General features: G+C 36.4%; 1 protein-coding gene across 1 annotated transcript; it reads left to right on the forward strand.

Moving 5' to 3' along the window:
- The first annotated feature begins 1,358 nt into the window (after window positions 1-1,358).
- pts (6-pyruvoyltetrahydropterin synthase) lies at window positions 1,359-6,230 on the forward strand. The gene is made up of 6 exons (XM_053341758.1): window positions 1,359-1,542; window positions 2,545-2,624; window positions 2,736-2,758; window positions 3,454-3,510; window positions 5,656-5,726; window positions 5,810-6,230. Exons 1-6 carry the CDS (start codon window positions 1,466-1,468, stop codon window positions 5,931-5,933), a joined length of 432 nt encoding a protein of 143 aa, XP_053197733.1. The 5' UTR covers window positions 1,359-1,465; the 3' UTR covers window positions 5,934-6,230.
- The last annotated feature ends 6,192 nt before the right edge of the window (window positions 6,231-12,422 follow it).

The following is a 12,422-nucleotide window of genomic DNA, read 5'->3' on the forward strand; positions in this document are numbered from 1 at the left end:
TGAGGTATTTTCCACTATAAATTATATAATTATTTCTTTTTGCAAAAACCCAGGCCAGTCCTCTACAGTATAGGTTCTTTATTCAAAGGCTATAAACATGTATCTATGACAAGTGCTCTACAGTTACAGTATAAACATAGAATACATTCTTCTTGCAGTCATATGAAACACATTTTACATATTCGTACGTACAGTAAACCTCACAGTGAACCTCATACTATACAAATGCAGCAACAGTGTTAAGTATTTTTTTCACAGAGTTGTGTTTTATTTACCATGTAAAATATAACATCTTACTATGTCAGGCCAGTTATAAATATCCATATGGCACAACATCTGGATTGAACCATGCATATATAAATACAATGTATTTGTTGTCTGAATGTGAATAATGCAGAATGCAGAAGGCTCCATGTGCAGCAGGTTTTACAGCTTTTCCTGTTTTCTATTCTTATGAAGCTTCAAATGTATCGAAGGCGTTGTTGTGCAGTCAAAACTGTCACATGATTTGTACATGTAGTCTCACAACAATGTATGTGCACAAATAAAACAACAGATTGTCTTCTTGTGTCCCTCTTTCTCCGCATGGACCAACAACAGCAGCTAAACGTGCCAAATAGGTTAATTACACCCATTTTAAAAACACTGAATGAACTAAGCATAAATAAAACACATTTTTGAGTGGAAGGGGACTTTAAACTCCTCTGTATTGTTGGTTATCTTAAAACCTTAAAAATCAAAAGCATGGATATCACTTGGAGCGAGTGAAGAAAAATATGTTTTTGTTTTTGTTGGGTTTGGCTACTAAATTATATTACTCCCCACGCCCCTCTCTCCCACCCATCAGTACAGCTCATGAAATCTTTTGAATGTGTAGCACAACACAATCACTCACACAAAGTGTGTGTTTTTACCCTTTTCCCCCCATGTAAACTTATGGAAACAGAAAAGATAATTAACATAAAAGCAGATGAGCTAAAGGTATAAGTTAGAGGCTTAACCATGAAACAAAAAATCACTTAAATTTGGGACCTTTTCACACACTTTTTATGGATGATGTAATTATTAGAGGGTGGTGCAAATATGTAATCATTAATACATCATAACACATAATACACAAATTATAACTTTCTGGCCTATTCACTGGTGTCAGTGGTAATTATTTGACAAACTGTGTTCACATTGTCCTCTATATCACAGAAAAGGTGTTCTGGTGGACTCTAAAGTGAAAAAAGTAGCCTTAAAGAAGACGGTTGTTACAGGCTGAGAGCAATATTGAGCTTGATAGGTTTTGATATGCATCTGTGACATGTGAGGTGTATTTACGCCCAGATTTCAACCAATAGCCAGGCTGCATGAGTCACGGGGGCTGGAGCTCTTACAGCCATGCTTACAGCAGCCTATTTGATCCCCACTCTTTCCGGGCTCTCAGCAGATTATTGCCCGTGTCTATCAGCTGTTGACAATGGCTGGATCCTCTGCGGAGCGTATCGGATACATCACCCGGGTGCAGAGCTTCAGCGCCTGCCACCGACTCCACAGGTAGTCTAATCAGCTGATCATCCTCTTCCTACTATTCCTACAGCTGTCGTACACTGGCTGCGATCTGGTTGTAGTTTTTTTCATTTATGTGCATGGGAAAGTGTTAAATAACCAAAAGATAGATGAGCACCGATATGACAAACATGTCTGATCCGACATACAGTGCATGCAGAGCGGTGTGTATGTATCACTCATAGCCGCCTGTGTTGTGTGTTTAACTTAATGAAACCAATGACGTTAACGTTAGCATCATGGGATTTGTAGTTCGGCTGTATCCAAACACGTCTTATTGCAATGACTAATGCTACGTTCACGTGTTGTCGGTGATGTCGGAAAAGGGAGAATGAGCTACCATGGTTACCATTAGTCTGTCATTTTGTGTAATAAACAACCTGGGGTTAAAGATGAAGTAATGATACAGGCAGAAACGCTAAATAAATTGATATAAACCAATAGTCAGGCTGTATTATCGGTTTACATTTTACAGTGTTTTATTTGACATGTCAATATTTAAATGGATTGAGAGGATGTTGGCTTCATATTATGTAGCCTAATAATTTTGGGACTGGATTTAATCTTCCAGTGACCCATGTAAAACACTGCTGTAGATCATGCATGCACTAAATGGCAGTATGAATTTTCCTACTATCCTACATAAAGTTGATTTTTGTATTGTCAATATTGGTTTGATGGATAATCTATGGAAGTAGTTGTTTATGCTTTCATTGATTTGCTAAAAGACTCAAACAAACAAAAAACAATGATTACTATTTTAGTATTTTCAACTAATTCAACTAGTTGGTAATCAAACACACTTAAACTCTTGACAAGTTTTAGCTACCATTTTTAAACTTGGAAATCGTATTGTACCTGAAGGCAGCATGTGTCAATAAACCCTTTGGCACATTTTCCATGTGTGACTTGTTTAATAATGGCATGAAAACAAAAAGAGAGTCAGTGCAGCAGCTTTTAATCAAACACTTTTCTTCCTCTCCTGTCAAGCATTCACCTGAGCGATGAAGAGAATAAAAGAGTCTTTGGAAAATGCAACAATCCCAACGGCCACGGACACAACTACAAAGGTTTGTCACAATCTTTCATTCACCCTTGTTATTTTACATAATAATGTGATACTGAACCGCTGCTACTTCCATGTCTCTCATTCATTCAATGCTCTCATTTGTGTTCCACAGTGGAGGTAACAGTGCGTGGAAATGTAAGTATCTATCAGAAGACTCCAGGTCATAAGATACATTATCTTCAAGTGGAGTTGATGTTGTAGTCGTTGAAGACATTTTACTGAACAGGCTTCATCACTTCATCAGCTAGCTGTTATATTTGTTCTTTATTCTCTGAATTAGACATTTAGTGTCTGATATTTATGAAATGAATTAGTATAGTGGTTAGTATTCAGTTGAATTCAGTATTTACATTATAATGTTACTGATTCACAAAAATATAACTGAACATTTTAAAGGAGCAGTGTGTAGGATTTAATGGCATCTAGTGGTGAGGTTGCAGATTACAAACGACTAAATAAACCTCTTTTCACCTTCCCCCACCAAGCATGTACGAGAACTCATAGTGGCTTCAAAACACGTGAAAATCTTCTCTAGAGCCAGTGTTTGGTTTGTCCATTCTGGGCTACTGTAGAAACATAGCAGCCTCCATGGAGAGGACCTGCTCTCTATGTAGATATAAACGGTTCATTCTAAGGTAAGAAAAACACAATAATTCTTATTTAATGGGATTATACACTTATGGAAACATACTTATTTCATATTACATTTCTGCCACGTCTGTAAGATGCCACTAAATTCTTCGCACTCCAGATTTAAATGATAAACTAATATGAAAAAAAATATACTCACATCAACATGTTTTTAACCCTCCTCTTGTATATGCCCATAGATCGATCGTCACACTGGTATGGTTATGAACCTGACAGACTTGAAGAAGAACATTGAGGTAAGAAATTCAACAACATTAAGTTTTCTTAACCCTTGCATACTGTTCATATTTGGGCAATTTAAAGTATCCCCTCATAATTAGTCTGCATACATAATTTTGGACACTTGAATACCTCATCAGTCATTAATAAATTGGTGATTAATCCTTAATGAAGCTTTCAGATAGCAGAGTGAGTGTATTCTTTGGTTTGTACACTTTTTGTTGATGTAAAAAAACACATACATTTACAATCACTATAAAATGGTCCAACATTACAAACACAGGAGAACATACACAAGGATTTATATTGAATGGTGGTTTTTGAATAAATATGAGTCAGACACTCAACAAAAATGTGTGTCATCTGCATAAAAACAGCATTCTGGGTCACGTGGTACGTCATTGCATTTCTGGTTAAAACAAACGTTTTTAAGACGTTTTTTCATCTCTCAAATGTAAAAATGGATCAAATTAGTAACAATATGATAAATATGGTAAGGCTTAACCCAAAATCTCTCTCAGAACATAAATGCTTAGAAGCTTCATTGTTAGAAATAGAATATTGATGTAGAAATCCATTCATACACGTCATGAACAACACATAACACATAATTTCTTGTCAGATTTAGCAGTTCATTTGCACAGTATTTATATTTATGTACATCATATTATAATGTATATTTTTCTACCATGACTCCTCTATAGAATGCACACTGCTGGCAACAGTATGTACAAAGGATATCCTGTTGGTAGAACATATCTCTGTCCACAGGAAGTGATGAACTGAAGTTGTTAATGGCAGCAGCAAAGGGGGTTTCAATTGCTACACATCAGGGAGTTAGTGCTTTGTGTGGAGGAATATGGAATACTTATTCTGTCAATGCTGGAGGTGGTTGCATAGATTGTTTTTTTGTGATTTTGTTTTAGTTTTGACCCTCCGTCACATTGACAAGATATGTCATATCTAGCCAAATGGAGAATCTTTCTTTAGTCAAGTTTACATAATATCTGTACTCAAGCCCAGTCAATACTGGATTGTCAAGGTAATGCTGAAGTATTTGGATAACTTCATTTTTGATAGTTGAAATAGCGTGTCACTAATGACAATTTCTCTAATGATCCAGCTCTCATGCCACACATGAGAAGAGAAACACTGTGCAGACTGTCGGGTTGCATGCTTTCTGTTTCCTGCAGGCTTGCTGTCTGGAAGTGTCTGATTTGTGTGTCTCATGTGTTCCTCATTAAATCACAGGTCTGGCCAGATGTTTTGCAGTTTTGTTTGTCAGGCTTTGATGGAACACTAGCTAATTGTTTATCGTGCTACTGGATCCATGTGGACCACAAGCCTGGAAAGCACAACATGTTTGAATGTCACCCTGTTTGCTTAATAAAGAAGTGTTTTTACAGTTCATGCAAGTATTGTCAGAATGGAAGTATTAGCATTCCTAGATTTATTACCAAGTTTATTCAAAATGGCCAGTGTTGGTTTTCATTAGAGCTGCAACTAACAATTATTTACATTATTAAGTCATCTGTTAATAATTTTCTCAATCAATCAATTGTTGTTTGGTCTATAAAATGACAAAGAATGACTATCACTGTTTCCCAAAGCCCAAGATGCAACCTAAAATGTCTTCTTTTGCTCCAGTTGTATACAATCCAAAGATATTCAGTTTATTATCAGAGAGAACTAAACAGACCAGAAAACATTTAAGAAGGTGTAGTTAGAACCTTTTTAAGCATTTTTTTTACTTGAAATGATTCAATGACTCAAAACAATTATTCAACTATGAAAATGGTCGCTAATTGCTTTTCTGTGAATCATCTAATCCAGGCATGTCCAATCTTTTCCATTAAGGATCATGTGTCTGCAATTTTTTGTTCCAACCAATCAAGAGCACAAATGATTTGCCCAATCAATTGTCTGAAGACTCAGTTGATTAAATTAGTCAAGCCTGGTGTGCTCCTGCTGGGTTGGAATGAACACCTGTAGCCTCATGACCCTTAATGGAATAGTTTGGACATGCCTGGTCCAACCGGAACAACTAGCTTATGACTGCACTTAGTGTCCCACTGCTGTATTTGTGCTAGTTTTGCGCTTAATGTTTCAGCTGATTTACAATTAATTGATTGATTGATTGATTGATTGATTCCCTCCTGCAGGAAGTCATTATGGTTCCACTGGACCATAAAAACCTGGATAAGGACGTCCAGTACTTTAGCACTGTTGCCAGGTATGAATCTGCTCTCATAACAGTTACTACGAATTAGTCTGTGTGTGCATTTGTTTCACTGACTACTTGTGTCCGTTCATTAGCACAACTGAAAACGTGGCTGTTTACATATGGGACAACATGGTGAAGGCCCTCCCATCCGGCCTGCTGTACGAGATCAAGATTTACGAGACGGATAACAATATTGTTGTGTATCGAGGAGAGTAGAACATAGTACAAGTGCCATTTATGGCTGTTTACTTAACTTCACTGTTTGCCTACTGTGAACTCAGTCTCTGGTTAGTTACTGATGATGCAGGTTTATGAAGAATGAGAGATTATATTTTCAGGATGATAGTGTTTTACCTTACTCTTTTATACCAAATACTTTTTTCAGAAATTTAAATGTTCAGTCTTGTAGAGGTGTAAAACATTATTTAGTGATTCCCAACTAGTTGCCTCCTATAACCACAGTGTGCATTGATATGGAACATTGATGATTAAATATAATTTTAGTGGCAGAAATGTTTTTTCCTGACTATCATTTCAACTCTGAAAACAGTCATCAGAATTTGAGTGTATGAGACACAAGCATTGCTGTGATGGTGCTAAATAGTGACACCTAGTGGCAGAAAATCATACATCTCAACTTAAATGTGGTTATGTAGCAGTTTTGTCAGTGCTGACACTGTGTGAAGAAATTGTTTCTTACAATAAAAGCAAAGGGTGATTCTTGAAAATGAGTGAATTAATTATTTGTTGGACATTTTACAATTAAATTAATGCATATGAAGTTTAACGGAAGACCTCTATAAAACTTCATTACACACTATTTGTTATACTCCTATATATTGTTTGTGTTGAAACATGGTGAAAACATATCAAATAAATCCAGTAATTCAAAGGAGAAACAAGAATTGTATATAAGGCTTTAAAATAATATATTAAAACAGCTCAAATCATGCATAATGTCATAAACAGAGTATTTTTTTAAATGTTGAAAAAGGAACATTTATATAAGTTTCAGAACATTGTATTATATTATACATGTGAATTTATAGAACAGCTGTAGTGAGGAGCTGAAAATCCAGATGTTAAGGAGCTGAAAATGTGATTCCAAATGTTTAGTTCAAAGTGTGCTATACATGTTTAATGTTTAAACAATAAAATTGACTGATAATCATTATAAAAGTAGGGATAGTGTAAAATTTGGTCTGATATTACATTTGATGTCTGCACAATAAACCGAAGCTTCAGCCTACACACTTTCCAGAAAAAAAACATTTCAGCGCCACCGTTTTCTACTATGCTGTTTTGTTGGTCTTTATCTCAAATTGTTCTTCTTATTACTTACAATCTAAAATAAATTTCAAATGATCACAAGCTGTAGAACAGCTACTAAATAGACCTGAAAGTGAGCCTGCCAAATTTGTGGATGTGTTGCCACTGGAGGGCGACGTATTACTTCTAGGTAAACTCTACATTTGCATTAGTGATCCAGGCATTATTGACAAGAACTTCCCCTCCATATACAAATGACCTCAGACTTCCATGTTAAGTGAATAAGACCAGATAACTCATGTAGCAGCACTGACACAACATATAATGCTTCATTCTTTATCAGCGGTAATGTGCTCCTCCTCTAGAGATGTTTATGTCATTTTCCATATTTCCCAGCTGTTTCTACACATACATATTCCAGATCCATATGATTTATGGAGATAATTCTCACGGCTATGTAAAACTGTAGCAGAGCGTTCAGTAGCAGTAGGCAGGCACTCTGTCTCCCCCGACATAAGATAACAAATGCATTCTGATTCATTACCCAGGGTTCACTGTAGCAGACGTATAGCTCTGCTGCTGTCTCTGAGGGATTTGAAAAACTCCAGTGACGAATCACAATGTAAATACAACTCATCATCGAGTGTACGATGCATTAACTGAAGCAGTGTTATTGCTGATAGGTTAGCGTAGGCCATTTCTCAGCCTTACAATAATATGAACTTTGACCTTTTGGATGTGCATATTTTTTCACAAAATCATACCTGTATTTCAAGCAAAAGTTCAACATTTTAGGAAATGTACTTGTTGGTTTTCCTGCAGAAAGCTAGATGAGAAAATTGACACCATTCTCTGCACAAGGGTGGTCATAATCTTCTCATCTGACTCTCAGCAAGAAAGCATTGCCTGATAGACTGTAATGTGATCACTTTAATACTTTACTGAATAAAGTCCACAACATACATGAAATGTCAGTGGATGCACATACATGGCTGATAACAAGGGGGCTTGTTTTTTTCCTGAGTTTCGGCTGCCAACTCAAACCTTTAATTAATCAAATTCCATAAACTTGTGTCACGCACAGGCAGACAACCTGCCACCAACAAGCTGGAGCAAGACAGAGAAAGCAGGGATGCCACGTCTAAACTCTGACTCCAGATCAAAATCAGCCTTTTTGCTCCTTCGTCTCCTCTTCTGGCTCCAGCTCTGGTTGACTGATCCCAGGTCAGCAACAAGGTACCTTTTTTTATAGCAGTGTGTAGATACACAACAAATAAAACTCTATAATTACACTATAATAGAAGGACCTTGGATTACTGCAATTAACAGGTAAAAGCCAGTGTTTATCCTGCTGCTTCATGGAAGAGTATTTTCACTCCATCTTATGATCCTGAAATAACTTAGCTTTTATGTTCTGAGAGGAGAAACTCTGTACTCTACTGTTTTGTGTGTTTAGCCCGTAGCAAAGCAGATGGGTAAGATTACATCCTCTAATTGTCTTGGCAAATGTATCCACACATATAACTGTATCTCAAACACAAACATTACACTCTTACAGATTGTCAAAGCTGAGAGTCAAAGCTTTACATTATGTTTTGGTTATGCTGATAATTTCAAATGTGATAATTTTGTCTGTGGCTGTGCAGACAACCATGCATGGCTGACCACCCGACTGTGTCTCCCTACAACATTAGGTGGGTCTCTTAGAGACATGGCACAGTGCCAAACTAAATCCCGGCCAAAGATAAACTCTACAAGAACGTTAAGGGCGCAACATAGCAATTCCTCTTCAATCTGAAGAGCTCTCATAGACACAAGGGCTCTGTGAAAGGGTTTTGGAAAAGAATGACTTGATTGATATTTTGTTAGGTCATTAGTTGTTAAGGGGATAAGGATTTGGAAAAGACAAGCTGGGAAACTGTCAGCATTTTCTCTGTGCCACACCTACTTTTTCCCCAGTACTGACATAATGTTTAAATAGAAGCAGAGAGTGTTTACTTGTCAGATATGACTGAAAGATCCTAAAATCACAGTACATGACATGATATTGGTCTTATTTCATTTGAGTGGAAGCAGAGAGCACCATTTTTCTGAATGTATTGTTTGAAGCTGCATTAATTGATTTTCTGGCCACTTGGGGGCAGTGGAACAAGCTGCAAACACAACATTGACGTATTATAACCTTATAGAGTTGGTTCTGTTAAAGCTCAGATTAAATCCCTAACCAATTTTGAAATCGGGTTGCATCACACACATAAGAAGAAATTTAATAAATGTTCTCACACATGCACATGGCACATCACATACTACAGGATGTTATTAAGATTCTTAACCACCTCATGTGACCTCATGGGGACACAGATGTAAACAAAATGGAGTCAGACATGGTGCAAACATCTTGCTTTAGTAGTGCTTTGCAGTTAGATAAAACAAAAGCAGAAGCCTCAAGGGTCAAAATGTTTACCGTTGCTTGGCAATACTTCCTGCTCAGGAAGTAATGACGTAATCATCAAGATTTTAAATCATATATATCAAACATGTTTAAAATGATCAGAGAGGACCCAATGAGTCTGCAAGCAGTTCTAGATGGTTAAGACTGGATCTGTTAACCGTTCACATTACCAGATAATCTGGGCTGAACATTCGTACAGACCAGATATCTCCTCCAATTGTCGGAATAATTGCTTTTATTGCTAAATACTCCACTATGTTCACAAACTAGTCACTAATTTAACTGAATTCTGTTTAATGCTGAGAGAGACATATTTTGCGTTTAATATAAAAATATTTGATTTTTAAATAGACAATGATTATTCAATCGTCAGAGATGACAAAGTACATCAAAGAAACATCTAAAAATCACGGGGAAATCTCAGATTTTCCAGTTCTACTTAAACTATAGCTAATGTAAATGTAAATCTGTAAATATGACCTGCAGTGGCATGACACTGCCTGGCGGGACTCCATACTGTATATTCACTTTAAGTATAAATTGACTTTGACGTACAGCATGTTTTTCACAAGGACAAGGTCAAATTCTTGAGCTCGGCACTCATGCTGACATCCGCTCGACTTGGCGCTCTGGAAAACACAAGCCAGAAACCGCCTGTCATCTGATCCCCCGTCAGACAATAAGCCTGTAAAAAATCCACTGCCAGGCTGATTAAAAACTTAAATGACCTGTTCTCCTCATACCGCCGAGATGAAACAAGATAAATTACCCTTGCTGTCATTTTTCCAATGTTGCAAGGTAAACATATCATTTTGTGCATGATTTCCTCCTGCAGCAAGCCAGTGGATGCCGCAGATCTTTAGCAAGGAGATGACTAACTACCATTGACACAAGCAGGCAAAAAAGCAGGGAAATGAAAGGCTTTGTGTTAAGAATTAAGGACAACTTATTATTTGATGAATCCTTTCTGAGACCTGCTAATTCCACATGAATAATTTGATTTCACAGGGTTTAATAAAATACTGCTTCAGCTGGTTCTGCCTGGCTGCACAACTTACCCATGTGGCTGCTACAAAGTGATTTCATGATACTGTGGAACTTTTTTGTTGCATCCTTTCACCACAGCTCAACAGGGAAACACTATCCTGAGAAACACAAGGAAATTTCAGACTCAAAAGACTTAAAGTTTGGAGGATATCCATTTGATTTGACTTACTCAGAGAGCTGGAACCTCATACAGTATTATCTTCAGATAAAGTTTTAGATACATTTTTTCCCCAATGAGGCCTGTAGATTTTGTCAGCCATCACTTGTATTGTAAGTGCATTTGGAGGGTATCTTTCATTGGTCAATAAGAACAGGAGGAATGATTACCATGATCCAACAAAACCTCTATCAATGTTCACTTTGGCACCTGACTATTGTTTCAAGAAAGACTTGAAAAATCGTGAATCCGTCCAAAAAGTTGGAATTTGTGTAGTAAGAGCTTTAAAGCAGGTTTAGGTGTCAGTTTTGGAACATCATTCAAAAACATCTCCATGTAAACCATGTTTTAATAAAAATTTGTAGAAAATCTCCCAGTATTGTAAGATTATTCCTTATCATTATAATTATTCCTAAATTGTATAGAATATACAGTCATTTTTCTTGATACTAGTGCAGATCTTCTTAGATCGTCTTAGATACAATCACTCACACTTTCCAGAGCCTTCTCGAAACGAATGTATTTGTATTGGAATTTGCTTTTCAAGACTTGTTATCAGTGCATCATTCTATTTGGCTGTAATATGATTGACAGATTGTAAACCAAAGCAAATTACAGTACTTTTCAAAGGGATAGTAGAGGAAGTGACTCTACAGATGACATGTTTTAGTTGATGTGTGGGTCAGTCAGTCAGTTAATCAATCTCTTTGAAAGGCTGAAAGAACCTTGACAACTGGTTCATGGTTCCCCACACAAAGAATCCCAATGACAACTTTGGCAATCTCTTAACTTTTCCTCTAGCAACATAATCTGCTGAAAAATGTTAGTTGTCCATTACATTCCAAATGCCTGCAAAGCTAATCCCATCAGCCTCGAGTGTACTGTTTTTAGTGCTGATTAGTAAATGTTAGCATGCTATCACACTAAACTAAGATGGTGAGCATGGGAAACATGATATATTATTATTTTATCATGATATACTACCATTACTACTACTACTAATACTACTACTTCTACTACTACTACAACTACTACTGTTTTAAAAAAGGAAAATGATACAGAAAATAAAAATTGTAATAATTGAAAATATTAAAAATAGTACATAGTAAAAGTAGCTACTATAAGAGTGCTATAGTGACGGATAGAATTAAAAATTACTTTACTGTGAACCAGCAGCAGATGATCACAGTATTCTTGAAGGCAAATAGTTAACAAGGGAATTAGCCATGTAGCTTGTTTCTAGTCCATTAAGGGTTTAGTAAGTATACTAATGTTAGCATTTCACTCTGAGTGTGTAAGAACAGCCTCACAAGATCTACTGGCATGGCTGTAGACTTTACTGTGAAGGTTCATTACAATATTACTAGATTACATTATCAACAGTACTTAACTATGAATTTTATCAAGGGTGGAAAATTATTAAGCACTTTTACTTGAGTGCTGTTCTTAAGTTCTGTACTAAGTTCTGAGGTACATTCAAAGGACATCAGTATTATCTGCTATTTTATGCTTTACACTACATTTCAGCTGAAGACACTGTGTCTTTCTCAACCAATCAGTCACTCGATACTTATCAGTATCTGACAGCTGAAGTTATTAGTTTCTTTGTGCATTACATTTTCACATGACGTGTTATGGATCAATGCTGACAATAATGTGAAAATCAGTTAAAACTGGTTCTACTTCAGTTACAGCATACAAATGCTGCTCACGTGTCAATGCATCAGTAATAATTAACCAATAATATATTTTATAAACTTTTGAAATTCAGTTTGCTGAT

This window comes from Scomber japonicus, chromosome 20 (genome assembly GCF_027409825.1).
Source record: "Scomber japonicus isolate fScoJap1 chromosome 20, fScoJap1.pri, whole genome shotgun sequence".
NCBI classification, from domain to species: Eukaryota; Metazoa; Chordata; class Actinopteri; order Scombriformes; family Scombridae; genus Scomber; species Scomber japonicus.

Excerpts from the sequence above, each read along its gene's own strand:
- pts (XM_053341758.1), top strand. The coding sequence starts at position 1,466 with ATGGCTGGATCCTCTGCGGAGCGTATCGGATACATCACCCGGGTGCAG. Across the intron at positions 1,543-2,544 it reads GCCTGCCACCGACTCCACAG|CATTCACCTGAGCGATGAAG; the intron begins GTAGTCTAATCA and ends TCTCCTGTCAAG. Across the intron at positions 2,759-3,453 it reads AGGTAACAGTGCGTGGAAAT|ATCGATCGTCACACTGGTAT; the intron begins GTAAGTATCTAT and ends ATATGCCCATAG.